This window comes from Penaeus vannamei, chromosome 2 (assembly GCF_042767895.1).
Source record: "Penaeus vannamei isolate JL-2024 chromosome 2, ASM4276789v1, whole genome shotgun sequence".
NCBI lineage: Eukaryota > Metazoa > Arthropoda > Malacostraca > Decapoda > Penaeidae > Penaeus > Penaeus vannamei.
Window position 1 is genome coordinate 31380082 of NC_091550.1, and position 19074 is coordinate 31399155.

The following is a 19074-nucleotide window of genomic DNA, read 5'->3' on the forward strand; positions in this document are numbered from 1 at the left end:
CATCACAGAAACGATTGCTATATAAATCAAGAGGGCATCAATATATATATATATATATATATATATATATATATATATATATATATATATATATATATATATATATATATATATATATATATATATATATATATATATATATATATATATATATATATATATATATATATATATATATATATATATATATATATATATATATATATATATATATATATATATATATATATATATATATATATATAAATCAAGAGAACATCTATAATCCGCTACTGCAAAAAGATATATAGAGCTCACAACAGCATCTAGTAGTTGAGATGGTAAGTAATCTGGGTCCCCCTGAGAGTCCTCCAAAAATGCCTGTGTCTCTGGGCCCAACTCCTGCAAGGCTGGCACAGGGAGTGCACCCACTGTCTTGTTGCTTCTGGTAGATCTTCTTCCTAACTGTGGGCTCGGGGTCTTCCCACATTCCTGGTCATCTGAACAGCTTTCAGGTTGATGGCCTGGGATAATGTCATCATCATTTTCTTCCAAATTATCTCCTGAAAGAAGGAAGAAAATATTAAAAAATTAATGCAGTCTAAATCAATTATGGAATATGCTTAGCATAATGAGTACGTTTTGTTAATTCTTATCCAAAACACTGTGAATACTTCAAAGTTTACACTAAAGAAATATCATTCTAATGTCAACCTTCTAAAAATGCAGTTATCCTCATAACTGTAAATATCTTCCACAAGAGAGAACCACTCTTTTTTTACACTGCATACACAGGAAAAGGAAGTAAAGTATGCTGGAGAACTATGCCCTAAGAGAGGATAAATACCTGGAAGCTCAGGGTTTTGTATGGTGAGAGGATCACAATCTTGGAGCAAACTAAAGCTACCGCAACTTGATTGTGAACCAGCTGGACTTCCTGAGAAAAAGTCTGGACTGGGTTCTACCACACTGTTTTCACAGGATTCTTCTATCATATTTTTTACTGTTGAAAATTCATCTTTATCATCATTTTGTGCATTCACAGTGCTAGCTGTCAGAGGAGGTTCTACTGAATTTACCAAGGCATGTTTGACTTTATCATTATTATTTTCAAGAATTTCACCACAAGAAACCGTACTATCATTTACACAATTTTCTTTAGATTTCTCTTCTTCACCAAGAACTTCATCATTAGTTATCACACCATCTGTTAATGTGTTGGAGTTAAACAGAGAAAATAACTTCTTGTTTTTGCCTGTATGCTTTTCTCTCTCAGTTCCATTATTTCTACTTTTGAGCTCATCATCCTCACTCATGCTTTTAGGAAGCAACCTGCTTTCTTCTGCATTAAGAGCCATATTTCCTTCTCCAGGTTTCATTGTCACTTCCTCTGATTGCTCCTTCTTTGACTCCTTTGCTCTCTTTGCATTCGCTCTTCTCTTCTTGACCTCAGCAATTAACTTGGCAAAATGGTCTTCATTTTTTTTTACTGAAAAAAGAGAGGAAAAGTAAAAAAAGGAGAGTCAAACACTAGCATATGCCAAACACATATATATATATACTGTACTTATAGCTGTTGTGTGTGTCCTTGTTCAAAGTACCTAGTAAGGCATTTTATGAACTGCTTGCTATACTATTTATGCTATCTTTTAATATTCTAAAAAAAATTGTCATTAATAAATACAGTACTTATAAAAAACAAAACAAATATTATATAACCTGCTAAAAAGATGTATAATACACAATCCATTCCACATGCATGTACTTTAGAAGAAATAATCAGTCCCTTAAATACAAATTATCTATGAAACACACTTATATTTGCATATTTGATAACAAAGTTGGTAATCTAAAGTGTAAAGTAATAATATTTCATCCATCAGCGAGACAAGAGTTTTACAAACTGATAATAGAGATTGGTATAGATTTCCAATTTATCATGATTTTTTTATCAAACTGAACTGGTCTACTTTCATTTCTGAAGCAAAGTAAGATACAAGGTTATCCAGTAAATCTTTTGAGTCTATCAAAATTTAAGACCTGCATTTCTTCTAAGAATGCCACCCTGTAGAATATTGTATGTGAATGTTAACAATGTTTTCATGGTAATAAATACACCCATCAGACAAAAAAACTTCCATTTCCTAGAATAAAACGAATACATGTTCTCTCTGTTATTCTTGCTCTTACTATTACTCTTGCTCACTTTTCCTCCTTCCCTCCCTTTCCCTCCCTCAGACCTATCCCTCTCACTCTGTTTCCCTTTTTTTGCTCTCAGATTCATCTTTGAATAGATTATGAGATCTTGTCAAATGTAGCACAACTAATAACACATTTTAATAAACAAAATTCTGTAATTATTTAAACATACAGTGAAATTGACAATGGTAAGTGCCTTTTATTCAGCACCTTAAATTCATCTAAAGTTAAAATAAGTCAAAGTCTACAACATTACCTGCAAGTATCCAGAAATTTGGGGTCAGAAACCTGAAAATCAATCCCCATCATACAACCAAATGAAAAAAGGAGTTGACTGTTATGCAGAGTATATTAAAGACTAGCCTTTCATTCTGCCAGCCTTGGGTTTCCTTTTGAATTTATGTCCAATAGTATGATATAGTTCCACATGGGCTGCTTAACCCCATGTAATCAGAAAAATGTAGTGTTCCTAGTAATATTGTTTTGTGAAATGTCTCTGCACATAGATGACTACACATAAATGGCAATTAGGAGTCAATTAGTAGACATTGTGATTTCACCTGAATTTATCTTTCCTTGCAGGAAAAAGGATTTTCTTTACAAACACTATCAATGTTAATATTATGATTATTATAATTATTATAATGTTATTGACATTACTAACAGCAATACAAGATAACAGAAAATATTTCCAAAAATCAAGGAAAAGGGTAAACAGGTAAGACAGGTAGTACTAGTAATTAGTTCATTGGTGACTACTTGTGGAGCCATCTATGTGTAAAGAGAAATAATAACCTAAACCCACGGTGGGCATGGAATATATGTACACACCATCCATGGCAAGATTGGGTTACTCAAGACACCTTCTCTAGGTAATAAGTGAGAAGGTGTTAACTGTTCTTGACAAACAATCTTGATAATTTTCCTTTGCCCTGACAAAAATATATATTAAAGTGTTTGCAAGATAAAAAGGAGGCATTACAGTTTATCAAATGTATGAGTAGATATTAAACGTCTGTTATAGTCCATTTTAGTAATATTTAATACAGGTTAGAACATGCAGGTGAGCATAAACTAAACTAATCCTTTTACTACACAAACTGTAGTGGAAAGGTATCACAACTTGATATCTGTACAAACGCATTCACACAAATGAATAGAGAATTTCAACTTACAATAATCATTTTGTTCTTTCTCGATGATCTCTGGTGCTGTTTTTCTATCATAAGTAAAAATCTGTAAAGAAAAAGAAGGATACCTCTGACAAATACATTCTGTGTAAATGTACTTCAGAAATTATATTAATTTCAACACAGTGTTTTCACCACCAGCAAGTATAAGGAAAATTAGTTCTCAGCAGTATAATATAAATCTTTAAAACTACATTTGCTAAACATTGTTTTCAAAGAAATAGAAAAACATGCCACAGAAAATGGCCTTTTCAGATGCTTGATTATGATTCCTGAAACATCACCAGGTACATTTTTCTTCCACATTGGTTGAGAACAATGCACTTACTAACTAAAATGGAACTTACATGTTATGAAATATTAAATATCTAACAGGACTTTAAGCTTAACCTTAAGTAATTTTTTCTTCTTGTGTTCTGGAGTGCAATTCATAGTCTTTTTTAACAACTTATTTTACTTTTTGGGTGCTGTCTATGTGGATTCCAAAACTATCATCATTATAACAAAACTAATCCATTTTCGGATAGCCCTTCAGGTGGTGTCTAATCATGCAATGGCAAACTGAACCCAAATGCTAGGTAGCAAGGATCTATGCCACACATGGTTGAGCCTGCTCTCTACTCTATGTACAAAACAACTGTTTGCTTCTTTGACCCTGCCAGCAGGCATTTAGGGAATACAGCCCCTCAATTGCAGGTTTAAATTTTTCTTTTTTCTTTTTTTTTTACCTTGTTACTATAAAAGTGCATAAAGTTGGGTAAATGCATTTCCCTCACCTCTAAATCTTTCCTCTGGTACATGGTTGATGGTTAATGGTTAAAACAAATAAATGTGCTAGACCTCAGAGGTCATATAGCAATATGGTAAAGTATTGTGGCAAAAAGGGTAAAAATAAGTCAATGATAGGAAAAAATGTATTAGATGTTGAAAGTTGTAGAGTGCTATAGGATAGTATGGCAGTGAAAAGGGTAAAGAGGAGAGAGCAAACATAGTATGGCAGGAATTTGTAAAAGAGGAAGGGGTTACAGACATAGGGTGATTATAAATGTGCCTGAGGAAGGGAGAGTACACTGTATGAACAAAACAGCCAAAGAGCCATTATGAAACAATTAACCCTTTGGACCCTGATGACAGTGTGATCAGGTCAAGGAAAAACTTTGACAGCTGCCCGGGTGATGTGAAGATGCCGTCAACTGGGCAAATAGACCGCAGCCCAGGTGACGTGAACAAACCGTCAAGAGCGAAAGCCAGGGTGTCGGAAAAAACTCATCATGAGCGCACAAGCCTCTTGGAGTGTGATGTAACTCATTTGGCACTTAGAAGGGGGCTTTAGCACTTTTCCATCAATAAACAAATATGGAATGTAACATACATTGCTTGGAAGAGTGTCAGCTCTTGGGAGGATGCCATTTCCATGCTGTCCACTGTATTCCTGGCTGCTGTGACCGGCGTTGCAGGTTGTATTACGTAAAATTTAAAATTACAAAAAAATGAGATATGGAACTCAAAGTACCAAATGTTCCATTTTTTTTTTTTTCTTGCACTGAGTTATTTACTACATAAAGAGATGATATGGAGTCTGTGCAAGGAAGTAATTACCATCTGGATAAAGCAAATCCAAAGACAAATATGGACATTGGAAAATGACGATAAAGATAAAAAAAGTTTACACAAAATAACTTTTCAAAGGGGAGGCACAGAGTCTTATCACCACTCATGGGTGTTCATGCACGCCCGGCCTTCGCAACATACATATGGAATGCTGGCCACTTACGTAACCCATTGCCCGGGGTTTTCAGCTCCATGATTTGTCATGCAACTGGATCCAAGGGGTTCATAGGTAATATGGGCAGAAATGATAGCTGTAGTAGGATAATAATCCAAGAAATGAGATAATGGAAACAGGGGAAGGTGGTGAAGTATCAGGAAGAATGTCAGGAGGGGAAGGTGGTGAAGTATCAGGAAGAATGTCAGGAGGGGAAGGTGGTGAAGTATCAGGAAGAATGTCAGGAGGGGAAGGATATGGAGGACGCTGTTACGACAGACATAAGGGAGTCACGTGAGCAGCCAGGAGGGAGCAGTAAGGATAAATGGGAAAGAAGAGGAATGGTGCACATGGAGGAGAGGATGGGCTGAGTAGGGAGAGAGCAGGAGGAACTTGATTAGGAGGATGGATATCAGCAAATACTTTGAATGTAGACGAAATAGGAATTGAGAGATTAGAGGGCAGATGAGGGAGCAGAGTACTCTCTTGGGTCATGTTTAGTAAGTTTGGAATGTCTTCAAGAGTTTTTGGAAAGGACTTGAGTGGGGGAGTTCTGAGAAACAAAGATTTTCTTGTGAGGAGAAGAGGGGAAGAGGTGGCTGTAGGTCAGAATGTGGTAGGACAAGATGGATTGGAATGTTTAGATTGCCTGGTGTGACAGATAAAGTGAGGAAGAGGGTTAGGAATAGAAGTGGTAGAGATTATAGTATCTGGATTTAAACTGGAAAAGGAATTTGACTTAGGGAGAGAGGTAGGATGGTTCAGGGTAGAGGAAAGAGATACTGAGACATCTTGAGAAAATGGGAGGGGAGCAGAGCAAAAGACAGTTTTGGAATAGGAGAGAGAAAAACCTTGTCGGCCTCTCTCAGAGCGAGATCTAGATTGAATATGAGAATTGCTACCTCACATTCCATCTTGTAGACAGGGCAGCTCCTATAAAATACATTAAGGGAGTCACCACAATTGGCACATGTGTGTGACTGGTCAGAGCAATTTGAAGTTTGGCTGGGTGGCCAAAACATCAACAATTATGACATTGACTAGGAAGGAGTCAATATGATTGGATAAGGCAGGACACTCCACTAATATACACTTCATGGGGGAGGTCATGTCTATGGAAGCTGATCTTGGCAATATTGGTGTAAGACTTATGCTGGGAGAAATAGTGTAGCACTGTTCTACCATTGCATGTCAACAAGGCAGGTGAGCAGGTAATTTTCACAATCTGACCAGTTCTTGTCGTAGACAGGATAATCAGTCAGGAAGATGGAAACAGTTTCAGTACAAGTATTAAGGGAGGAGTACAGCTTGCCAGGAAAACATTTGCCAGTGAGGTTAGTCAGGGTAGACAGAGTATATGATGGAATGACTGCAAAAGGATATTTGCCTACTTATTATTGGAGGCATTGTTTGTTGGAAGAGAAGGGTATTATAAGACTAAGGGGCTATAGTGGGAATCATAAAGAATCAATCCCACTTGGCTGAGCCAAAAAAGAGTACTCAAAAAGGTTGCAGAAGCAGTAAAAGGATGAGGGCTTGAGGAAGATGGGGTGGAGTACAGCAAAATAGTACTGTGGGGAGGAGGACAACAAGGATGAAGACTGGTAACAAGGGGTGAGGGACCAGAAAATGAAGAAGACTGTACAGTAGAAGATGGAGTAGAGGATGTTGGGAGAGTGGAAGGTGTGTATTCTGAAGGTTGAGTAATGACCTGGTGGATGATTCAGGATGGATAGAGTTGACAGCAAACATCAAGGAGGGGGTATGAGTGGTCTGAGCTATGGTCAAAGGAGAGGCAGTTGCAGCAAAACCAGAGAAATCAAATCTAGATATGCTAATTACCCCTGTATGGGTAAAAAATCTTCATCATTGGCCATGGTGAGCCTGAAATAAGTGGGGAAAAGAAACAGTCTACCCCACAGCATTCAGGTATTTTTCAAGCCAGCCAAGTGATGCCCAATAATGCAGACAGATCTTGAAAATTCATCAATCAAATATTTTTTTTTCTAATAAAACTATCACCAAATCTCCATAAAATTTGCTTGACATATAGGTAATATTTTAAGTCTATACATACTTTTTTCATCTGATGTAGTTCCTTTTAACCCCCATTCTTTAGGATCAGAGATACTGAAAAAATTCAAACAATTTTGCTGTTTAAAAACAATCATTTGGCTTACTTAAATTTACTTCAAAATTATTATTTTTCTGAAAAAATACAGCAAATGTCAGCAAAATTGTTATGGCATGTTGTTAGGAGTCCATTCAAATATAAGTATATTCTTATTCTGCTCCTCTTATTTCAGGTAAACTGAGTAATTTCAAACACCCTCCTTTAGAGTGGCTATGTTTGGACTGTTTTGGGCAATTATGAAATGTTTAAGGGCATCTTTGATGTGTATTGGATTGACTTTGGGATGTAGTGCATCTATTCTAACATAAATGATGTATAAAGGCAATTTCCAGTTGAATAAAGGGTGACAGACATTAAAAGGACTGTGGGAGATCAGTCATTTCATGGGCCATAGTACATCCCCATTTCCCCCTACATAATAATATGATTTTGTGTAGGTACCTAAGGAGACGTGTAAACCATTTTAAAATTGTATCAGAGAACACCCAACCTACTATTAGAAAATGAGTAAAATGACCTAAGTTTACACTTTCAAAAGGCTCACCTTTTGTTTCATTTGTGAACTGATTTTTATTGTACATCTTCATAAATAATAATGCTGATAATATAATCAATAATAACACTATTAATAATCATTAATATTAATAATAATTTCAAACATTTATAATAATTAACATCAATATCAGTAGTATCTCAATGTCATTCAATGTCAATTCTAGTTTGTAACATGATTCTCAACCAGAATGTGAAAAAACAGTTATCAGGTATTGCTACATAACTAAAAAATTAATTTGTGTATGGTAGCTTGAAACAAAGACAAAGACGATTAATGAAAATCATACCATTGAATACTTTTACAAAATGTCCAAGTATAATGTTCTCAATGTATTGACACTTACACTGCGAGAATTTGCCACCTTTGCTTCATCCCGTTCCTCCCGTTCTATTTGCCGTATCAGCTGAGATACAGGGCGAGGCTCAGCAGTATCACACTCAGCATTATAGAGAGTTGTGTACCTATCAAATATATTTTTTTCTGTCAGTAATGTTTCTCAAGAAAATGTACTAGATATCTATGTTACTATATTACTATATGCTGGTATTCAAATTATATGAATTTACCATAAACATCAGAACTGAAAAGACTTCTGAACATTTACTTATAAATATTTTTGAAAAAAATGTAAAAACAAAAAATCTTAAAAGTAATTTTCCAATTATTTAAACATGCCAGCCAACCTGCGATGTCTGTTAACAAGTAATGGCTTGTCTCCTTGCACAGAGAGGCCTATATCCTTCAACTTCTGTCTCAGTTGCTTTTCTGACAGCAAAGAATACACAAGTTTAGGCAATGGCTTTCGCTTGGGACTGTAGATGACGGGGCTGTAAGGACAAAGAAAGAAGATTAATACCTAAGTTAAACAAACATATATATGCAAAGGTTTTACAGGCTTTGTATATGTGCTCAGCTGGTTGGTTAAGGTAACTATTCTTACATTTCTTCCTCATTTCCTGTCTCCATCCGTTTCAGACAAGCATCCAAGTGTAGATTTATGTTTCTTTCTGGCACTTCTACACAACACACTGGGCAACTGACTCTGGTTTCATCCTGCCCTCCACTCACTATTGAACTGAAAAATAAACATGACTGTAAACAAATTTAATCACTGAATCAGAGTAAATTCAATGAAAAGTCAACAATATGGTTAACAGTATGGACAACAGACTACATATTCTCACAAGAGTATTTTGCTGTAGTGCAATAGGAAACTTAATCAAATGCTTCTTTAAATCATCTTTGTAACTCTGGACAGGCCATTAAAATACATTTTACTTACATATCATTACGAATGGAAAAGTGCCCAGAGGCAGTCTGGCGTGTACTCTGTGCTGATGATGCTGGAGATGATAACCGGGAATTAAAAATACTAGCAGATGGTCCAGAAGCACATTTAGGGGTACTACTTGTGCTAGAGAAACCTGAAGTGGATGGTTCTGCCTGGCTTCCTCTCAAGTGTGTACTGTTGCTACTTGATAATAGAGACTTTCCTAAGTTTCTTTTAGGGGTATCCATAAGAGTTTTACCAATCCTGCAATATCATTCAAGACTAACATGAGCATTGTACAAACATAACAAAATTTATATTGAGATTAAGCAAGCTGACTGATGAAGTTCTATTACTATCAATTTCCTTATTTTACAAATATATCTCTCATACTATGGATCAGTAGGCTACTGATAAAAATTTTAGGACTATACATCCATGTCTTGTCTTTTTCAAGGTCACAATCAAAAACCAATAAATGAAAACATTGGCATTCACATTAGAAGGGCAAAATGACCAATTAATTGGGTCTTCATGCTTCACAGCCACTGCATGGCCCAAGATATAGGTGCTGGGCTTACTTGAACGGCCACTCTCATGGGTGTGCAACTTGTATGTTGCAGGGGGTCAGTAATTGCATTTAGTTTACAGGGAATGTTCTCGAAACACATAATAAATAAATAAATAAAAATTTTAAAAATAAATAGATAAATAAAAATCACAAAAATAAATAAATAGAAAACAAATAAATATATAAATAAATAAAAATCTGAGATTCTTCATACCACAGGATCAAAACAGAAATTACCCAAATGAAAATAGTCACTATCATCTTCATCTGGGAGACATTCTGCATGTATGCAATATGTGCAGAAAGCCTCAAATTCATGTGGAAATGGAGCAGGGGTGGTAGTGTTGGCCTTGTGACTTGTAAAGGTGTATCTCTGGCTACAATATTAGGAAGCCATGGGGTGAGGTCCCTTTGGTGCCAAGGATTTACATATCTTACACTTTTAATTACTCCTTGTGAGTTTTTGGTTTCTTGAGTGACAACAGAGTATGTCATCTTTTTCCTCAACTTTCGAACAACACAAATCTTTGGTTTGGTATTCTAATTGTTGTTTGAAATAAACAATATTCATATTAATTTTCTATTTGCTTATCTGTTACAACCAAAATCATTATTAGACAAACTACATCCTCCCACTTTGAATCACTTCAATATCTGAATTAGTAAGGAAGTTATGGTTCTTTGAATATGTGGGCCTCATATCCAAGAAATTAGATCATTTTTTTTAAGTACCTCCTCTCTGGAACAGCCCCCATAATCAATGTACCTTGGTGATGAAATTAATTCTTTCACTGATGTTTTAGGTGAACCAGATGAATCTTCTTGACATTTTGATGAAGTACTTGTGGTATTAATATCCTTATCAGCTGGTTCATGGTTTTCTAACTCCTTGCTTTCTAAATAGCTGGTAATGCTATTTCCCTTGGAGGTCTGGCACAGCTTGGCAACCTTATCCCTGTAAATATTTGCTTACAATAGCTATCTGGTAAAGTAAATCAAAATCACTGAACACCATTTTCATATGTGATAAAAGTGCATACCTTTTTATCATTTCATGTATGCATTTGTAAATATGTAAAATCTCACCAAAGCCATATATTACTAAAAATATTCTGTTGTCTTGAATCTATATTCTTTAAAATATGTCCAAAACAACAAGCAATTACTGAAAATGTTTGAACATACCTTAAATTTGGAAAAAGTCCAAGAATTTCATCAAGAAGTCTGTTGTTGCGGAGTTGCTGACTAGTAGTTTCACTGAAGCAAGCAGGACATTGTGTTTTGTAGTCTAGGTACTGACGAATACACAGGGAACAGTCTGAAAAACAGCAATAGACTAGCACAAAAATCCAACTTTATAGAATAAAATATCTGTTGTCTAGGCTCATAGAATCTACATAGTTAGTATTATCAGAATGCAAAACTGCATTGTAAAATATACTGTTTGATATGTTAAAGGCCATGCACTGTATCCTGGAAAGAGGGTTTCATCAAAGATTGTAAATATTGGAAAAGGCAGTAATCTGCAGTGTGACTTGCCTATTACTAATGAAAATGCTTATAATTTGCCTCCAGGGTGATTTATGATCGTTGCAGCCATTTCTACATACTGATACATAATTTTTTTCTAGCCTAAAAGCCGAGAGTAATCTTTGATTTTTTCCCTAATGTACTAAAATTTTCACAAAATAATCATATAAAGTACCAAATCACAGTTAACTGTGGAGGAACTAAGCAAGAGTGTGCAGTATACCTTTTTCTGAAAATCTTAACTCATTGCTGCCAGGAACATGTAATATTCACTGAAGTAGTTCTGTTAAATATATTCAAACATAGATGACCTACAAGTAGACAATCAGTAGACCTATGAGACCTCTTCTTTCCTTTAGTTTTCAGATTTTTTTTTTTCAGCATTATCAATATCAAAGAAATAATTGTTGAACTTGACATTACTAGTGTTACGAACAATACCAAGAGCAATATAAGATAAAAAAGAATATTTCAAAATCAAGGAAAATGGTAAACGGGTAAGATGGGTATTATTTATAAGTGACTCCTTGGTGACTGAACACTTGTGGAGCCATCTATGTATAAATATAATTATGAAACTAAACTCACATTGGGCATGGTGTGTATATGTACATGCTAATCACTACAGGCAATGAGTTAGCACTAGGGAGGGATTCAGTGCCCACAAAAAGCCTTGAGCACAGCCCTGAATATATCAATACTTTGTAAATCTACCAAATATTTCAAATAAGAAAACTTACAGTTATGGGAGCAAGCTGTAACCATCGATGTAGACATGAAGTCGTAACAGATTCCACATCGAAGAAGCTCATCCAACCTCTGCATACATCAGATAGATTTAACTAATGCATTTGATTATTATCATCCTTATAAAGAATAACATCAAAATAAAAATAAACTCAAAATTGTTACCAAGAGCTCCATCTGTGATAATGATAAAAGGGGTGGCTGATTTCAAAAATGATTTCTTATGCTAAAGCAGTATTGAAACTGACATTTGTGCTTCTAGCAATTCAAACATGCTTACAAATGATGAAGTAGATATAAAAAAATAGAAGAGCAAATATCTAATTCACCATGAAGTCTGAAGGGGTTACATTTTTACAACTGAATATACTTCAATGTTGGCATGTAAGCACTTGGTCCCCTTTAAGATATTTGTCTAAGATGAGGAGGAGTAAGTGCTTGGTTGTGGCATTCTGGAAATCTGATAATTGTTTGTATTTTATAAATTTACTACAAATTCTTCTTACTACATAAAATGCTATAATAAGGAAAAAAGCCTCTGACTGAATGAAATACTAGTACCTTAAGCTCTGGAATGTTGGCTGGCCAAGGAAGAGACATATCTGCAGCCATGACTACCTGATGTTAGCGTAATCTGAAAGACAAAAGCAGTGTTCTACTTCAACTTAGATACACATAATCTATAATCATGCTCTTCTGCCACAAATTTCCATGCCTTAGGTGGTCAAGCAAAGACAATCAAACCACCACCACACATAGAAAGAGCTTGTAGGCCTCCCTGGAAATCTATCATCAAATAAGGAACCAATCCAGGTTTTATCTTGCCACAATATATTTGGAATGAATAAATGACTTTCAATACTTTACACTCTAATCTTCAACCCTTCCCTTGGGCAGTGCCTGAAGGGCACATCAGTGACATCAATTTAGATTTTGATTAAAGTTTGTGAGGTAGGGCTGGTGACTTAATCTCTGATGAGTGCAGCCTTAGGGAACATTGTCTCAAAATTGTTGGGCACCATACTGTGTGTACAGTATGATCCAGTAAACCTAAATGGCTGGCTGTTGAAAGTAGAATTGCATTCACTCTTTTATATTCATATTCAATATATGAGAAAAAGCCACATTTATGGACCATCACCTACCAGTAAAACCACAAACATGGTCAGTTGGGTCAAGAGGATTAATAATCATTGTACATATAGCAAGGCCTGCTCCAGTCAGTAGTTTCATATCCATACAGTTCTGACTCTAACTTGGTTTTCTTATCACAGTTATTTAGGTTAAAATGTCACAATTCAACCTCTAAAATTTAAGCTGTCTTGACAGAGCATATTGGTTAAATCCTCTTACAGTCTTATTACCTCAGTAGAGCATCCTTTTAAAAACTTGTGGGTTGTTTTCCCATCTTTATTCCAGTGAATAGGATGCAGTGAGGGTAAGCATTCTTGGTTATGCGTGGTATCCTTCTTCAAGGTCCGCTCAATCTCTATACCCTGCTGGGACTTGTGTATGCCTGGGTGGCTTCACCTACTAGCCAGTTCTATCTCTATACCCTCTCCAAGCTATCACAATCACTGCACCCATCAATCCACCCCTGCCCTTTCCCCTAGGATCCTCTCCTCTCACTTTAAACAGCTACTTGCAACATTAATAATTTTCCCCCTGCATCTAACACATTGGATATGGGTGACATGGGAGATATTGCCATGAAAAAAATTGGCTAAGGGGCAGGTGACTGAAATGTATCATCATGGAAAAATATCTAAGGGACAGGTAATGGGAACATCTCACCATTGGAAATTGTTGCTGAGTAGCAGGTGATGGGGACTTCATATCATGAGTGCATAAAGCACTTGAAGACTAATTCGGTTGGTTTTAAGGGAGTGGCTTATCCATGAGCTCCTTCAAGGAATCATTAAGGGTAAAGTTTATTTCCATCAACCATATCTAAGAGGAGGCTAGCTCCCGGAATGACACTATGTCCATATGCAGGAACCTATTTCTTTAGGATGTTGTTGGGTGTGTTTACTTGATAAAAGGACTATAACTGAGACTGGACTGCTATAAAGATAATATGACATACATATCCTCAGTGAGACAACCATCTTCAGCATGGCATGTCATACAATAAATGCCATCTAGTAGCAAAGGGATATTGGTAATGTAACCTACTGTGAAAATGATACTGGGCCAAAGTACTTGATATTGACTACAGTACTGCTATTGCAGGTTGTATCGCCAGTAATCCATACTTGAATTTTTGCAATGTGCACCTGAAGTCTCTGCCACATGCAAGACAAGTTGGCCACTCCTACTATGGCAATGGATTGGTATCCGCCATAGGCTGGTGTCAATCATCTCTTTAAGGAGCTTTTGTGTGTGGGGGTGAGTGCCCACAGGTATGGCTGGTGTGCTGGAGATCGCCGGGGAGAGCCGGGGCGGCTCACCCGTCGGCTAAGGCCTGGGTAGGCCTAGTTGCTGATTGCTGTGTCTTGCTCAGGTGGAGGATCGTGAGTGCTGAACTCGGCCCGGGTGCGGAAGCTTAAGTGGGTCTGAGGTGTGCCAGCCACCCGGGAATGAGGGGAGCCTGCGGTCCAATGGGCAAGCCGTGAGGTGTCCGTGGTCAACCAATCAGGTCTCGGTATGCGTCGTCGAGAAGCTGCTGATGGTGAGGGCAAGAGGACAGGCTGTGGACCTGGACCCAACCTGGGGGAAGTATGCTGCGCTGCAGGTTGCGGGGGTCGGCTACAGGTACTCCCCCTCCAGTGAGGGAGCTAAGCAAGCGAGCGATAACCGTGATACTCCAGAAGGCTGGGTATTTGTGTCACTAGTATGGCAATGGATTTGTATCCGCCATAGACTAGTGTCAATCATCTCTTTAAGGAGCTTTTGTGTGTGGGGGTGTGCTGGAGATCGCCAGGGAGAGCCGGGGCAGCTCACCCGTCGGCTAAGGCCTTGGTAGGCCTAGTAGCTGCTTGCTGTGTCTTGCTCTGCTGGAGGATGAGTGCAGGAACTTAAGTGGGTCTGAGCTGTGCCAGCCACCCGGGAACGAGGGGAGCCTGCGGTCCAATGGGCGAGCTGTGAGGTGTCCGTGGTCAACCAATCAGGTCTCGGTATGCGTCGTCGAGAAGCTGCTGATGGCGAGGGCAAGAGGACAGGCTGTGGACCTGGACCCAACCTGGGGGAAGTATGCTGCGCTGCAGGTTGCGGGGGTCGGCTTCACTACAGTTAGGTATTTTCTAACAAACATTACATACATGCAACATCAAACATGAACTGGACTACCTTCAACCAAAAATCACCAAAAGATTATGCACACAAAAGATACAATTAATATTTTTATAAAGAAGTGGGTTGATGAACAGCTGTATTAGTTTCAATAATGATAAGCTGCACATAAATATAAAATGGTCATAGCCACAGATTTCCTACAAACAAAACTTTACAGTTTAGAGACAATTCATCAGCACTGATTAGCCAAAATGACATGAAAGTAAGATTTAACATACAGTAATGGTACACTCCCTTTTCCATTATTTGTATAAGGGGATAAAATATACCACCGAGAGTTGGTTGAATCAAAGTAAAATTGAACATAGAATGTACTTTTAAACAGTTTTGATAATTTTCTAGAATACCTTCATATAACTGATAGCAATGATATTGGTAATGATGGATTCCTCTCACTCTCTACTATCTAAATATACCAAATTAGGTAATTGTTATTGAGAGTGATGCACTATCCAGAGACTAAGTCCTAAAACCAGGGTATCATGCAAACCCAAATGGCAAATCTAACCTTTCTTCTGTTTATTCCCTAGACAGAGGGGCAAATCCTCCTGTACCACCCCATTTATTAGCATTTCATGACCATCTATAGAAAACGGACATTAAGAAATCTGGTTAAGTGAGGGTGTTGTAGACTTATTCCCTGAATGGTACTATGCAGCGGCCATTTTTGTCATTTACAAGTAAATGTGAAGCAGCTGTAGATTAAACTACTTTGTTTCTTATTCTATTTTGGTAAATTTCTCTAATACGTCACTATAACGGTTCATGATTACTTTATTATCGCTGGAGTCCTTTCACCCTCTAGTTTCCAAATAAACAGAAATTCTTGGCCCCGACAGGAGGGATGGGCATGAAACGTACCAAGAAAATTGTTGGATAAAATGTAAATAATATATACAGAATACATCACTATATTGTCTAACACAGGAGGGTGTGCCCTCTGCAACCTCCTCATGGGAGGGTTGATGCCCCCAAGCCCAGCCCAGGAAAACAAAGAATCCTCCACATATTCATGACTGCCATGCAGGAGCGGTGTTGCCAAGTCCGTCTGACACTCTCTCCTGCCATGAATACATGGAGAATTATTACATTGACTGATTCTGTGTATAATATTTTCATTTTACCCTGCATTTCCCTAATACCTTTCATGCCCTCCCCTGCAATCAGAGCCAAGAATGTGGGGGTTGAAGGGGCTTCTGTGCAATAAAGCCTACATATTTGCATTGTAGACGGTGAGAGGAGTCCAACAATACCAAAATCTTTGCGATCTGTTATGCAGACGTAAAACAAAAAATTACCTCTATTTCTTAAACTTTATAAGATAGCATTGGCCATTTCCCTTTATCTTTGCGTGTTGCTCTCAGTAACCTATACCCAAAATTATACCGCAGAAATACCCCCCCCCTCCACTCCCATTAACAACACTCTCAGCACTGATAGCAGGGGAGGACACAAAAGGTACCAGGAGTAGGGTAGATAAATAACAGACTCCGTTTTTAACTCTCGCGCGGTGGGGCGCTGTTGCTGTAGCCCAACATATTGTACATCACCCCCAAAGATATTAGTGTACTCTTTGACACAAACTATCTGACTAGTAAAAAAGAACATAATATGAAATTTATGTACCTCAGTCACTTAGAAACAACACAAAATCAAAATGATACAATTTCTTCCCCTGTGATACTGACACATTATACAGAGTCAGGGGGCACAAAAAGAAGAGAGCACAAATACATATATTATGTGGGCGTGTCTGTGACAAAGTCAGAGATCCACCCAGGTCATGTGATTTGTCTCCTTGGCTGTCTCACTGGTTCTGGTGTTGGATGTGGGGTTGTCATGGTAACCCAAACAGGCCATAAGTGCCTCCGATTATAAATCGAGATACAACCACTGCCATCTAGCTTGATGGAGTATTGACAGTGCAGAAGGGCCTCTGTAACCACATCCCGTCTGTCCCAAATGTTTGTGGCTTGGTTTTGCACACACACTGGTGTACCAGGTGTCAGGGGGATGAGGGTCCTTGGTGTCCCATGCTGCTCCACTATGTTCCTGTGTTGTCGGGCTGTTGCTAATTCTCATGCACGTAGAGCCCGCTGCCAATGCATGTCTACCTTGTAATAATGCCTGTGCACCGGTATTCCGTCTCGCAGCTAACATCACATGGCTAGTTGTGCAGGTGATTTATTCACCTCCCAAAGGGGTTTATTCAGGTACTGCCACAGACCTTTCTAGAACTTGTCTGAATCCAGACTGCCTCCAGCCCCCATGTTCGCACATAGCAGTTTCTTGCCCAACTTGACCACTGCCTCGGCCCGGCCATTTGATTGTGCATACTGAGCAGAGGATGTTCTCACTACAACGCCCCACTTGTTCATGAACATGCACACTTCATCACTAGTTAGGTTGGTGCCATCATCAGTTGATATGCCCTCTGGGACGCCCCATTGTGCAAAGTACTGGTGGAACAAGGCCATTATCCTACTCACTGCGCCATTTAGGGTAGATAAAGAACAGACTGCAGTGAACTTGCTTCCCTTACTTAGTCTTTGTTTACCCTCCTGCCGTTTTTAAGTCTTGCGCAGAGGAGCGCTGTTGCCGTAGCCCAACATATCGTATACCAGGGAAATGGCGGGGTAAAATATGATACCACCCCCTAACCTCCACTATGGACGACAAAGAATCCTCCACATATTCACATCAGGGTAGAGCATATGACTGACATGCAGGAGGGCCCAATGCTGAGTGTGTCAATGCTCTATCCTGCTGTGAATACATAAAGGATTCTTTGTTTTCCTGGGTGGAGGTTGCAGGAGGCACAGCCCCCTGAGTTTGATAATAGAGCAAGTGATTCTGTATATATTATTCATATTTTGATAATTTTTTTTCTAATATGTCTGCATAACGGATCATGATGATTTAGGTATCCCTGGTTTCTTCTCACTGTCTAGTTTCCAAATATACACAAATTACTTCATGAAAACCCCCCAATCCCCCACATTCTTGGCCCCAATGGCATGAGAGGGCATGAAAGGTACTGGGGAAATATAAATAATTTCCACAAAACACTCACTATATTGTTGTGAACTTCAACCGCAAATATTATAAAATTATTGGACAAGCAAGTGTCTCAGAGCACGTTATCAATATGTACAAGTATCTACATATAGTATCACAAATATTCGCGAATTTCCATACACAAAACTTCAAAACTTACCTAAGCCAAGGACGCGGTTATCTAAGATGCTTTTCCTCAACGGCATAAATGCCACATGTCATCAGTTGCAGCTAGATATAAGAGATTTATTAGAATCAGAAATCACCAAAGTTTCTTCCCAAGGCTTCCAAAATGACGTTACTGTTGACATAAAGTCCTTCGCATTGTCGTTCGAATCTGTTTGTTTACATTTTCCCCGCGCTATTTTCCTGAACGAGTACATCTTTCAAAAAGACAAACTTTCAGGATGTTGATTACTCAAAATGAAGAAAAATAAATTTTCCTCTTTTACGAAGATATCATACAGCGTATATTTCTTTCAATTTAAGACGGAAATGCCACTGATACAGCGTGTCTTACATTTTATCGCTCTGTAATATTTAGTGTTTGCCTTGTACATACAGCTGTATTATGATAAAAATATACCAAATTTAAGATATTTCACTATAATTTTGCTCTTCACTTATTTGATATGTTCGTAATAATTGTGATCAAAACTTACTGAAGATACAGTACCGTAATGGCGCTCTACTTGCCGCATCGTCTGCACGGTTTGCGTAGGTAAATATATTACGATTCTCAATTGAGATTGAGATTGAGGTAAAGAACTAGGAATTGCTTT

General features: G+C 37.8%; 2 protein-coding genes across 2 annotated transcripts in view; one reads left to right on the forward strand and one right to left on the reverse strand.

The window, feature by feature from the left end:
* Nucleotides 1-297: 297 nt before the first annotated feature.
* LOC113823358 (E3 ubiquitin-protein ligase RAD18) lies at nt 298-18679 on the reverse strand (the record flags this gene model as incomplete). Its single annotated transcript, XM_027375985.2, is given in 12 exon segments — nt 298-542; nt 827-1468; nt 3354-3414; nt 8167-8284; nt 8507-8650; nt 8764-8898; nt 9106-9357; nt 10431-10619; nt 10850-10982; nt 11935-12013; nt 12503-12575; nt 18453-18679. Coding segments are annotated over 11 exon segments (2049 nt in total), but the record flags the coding sequence as incomplete, so codon positions are not given.
* Nucleotides 18680-18965: 286 nt separating this feature from the next.
* The window catches only part of PGS1 (Phosphatidylglycerophosphate synthase 1), an 11262-nt gene continuing 11153 nt past the window's right edge, over nt 18966-19074 (forward strand). Inside the window, exon 1 of the mRNA XM_070132139.1 lies at nt 18966-19013. Coding sequence (XP_069988240.1) covers nt 18973-19013 — 41 coding nt within the window. The 5' untranslated portion in view covers nt 18966-18972. The remainder of the gene's footprint in view (nt 19014-19074) is intronic.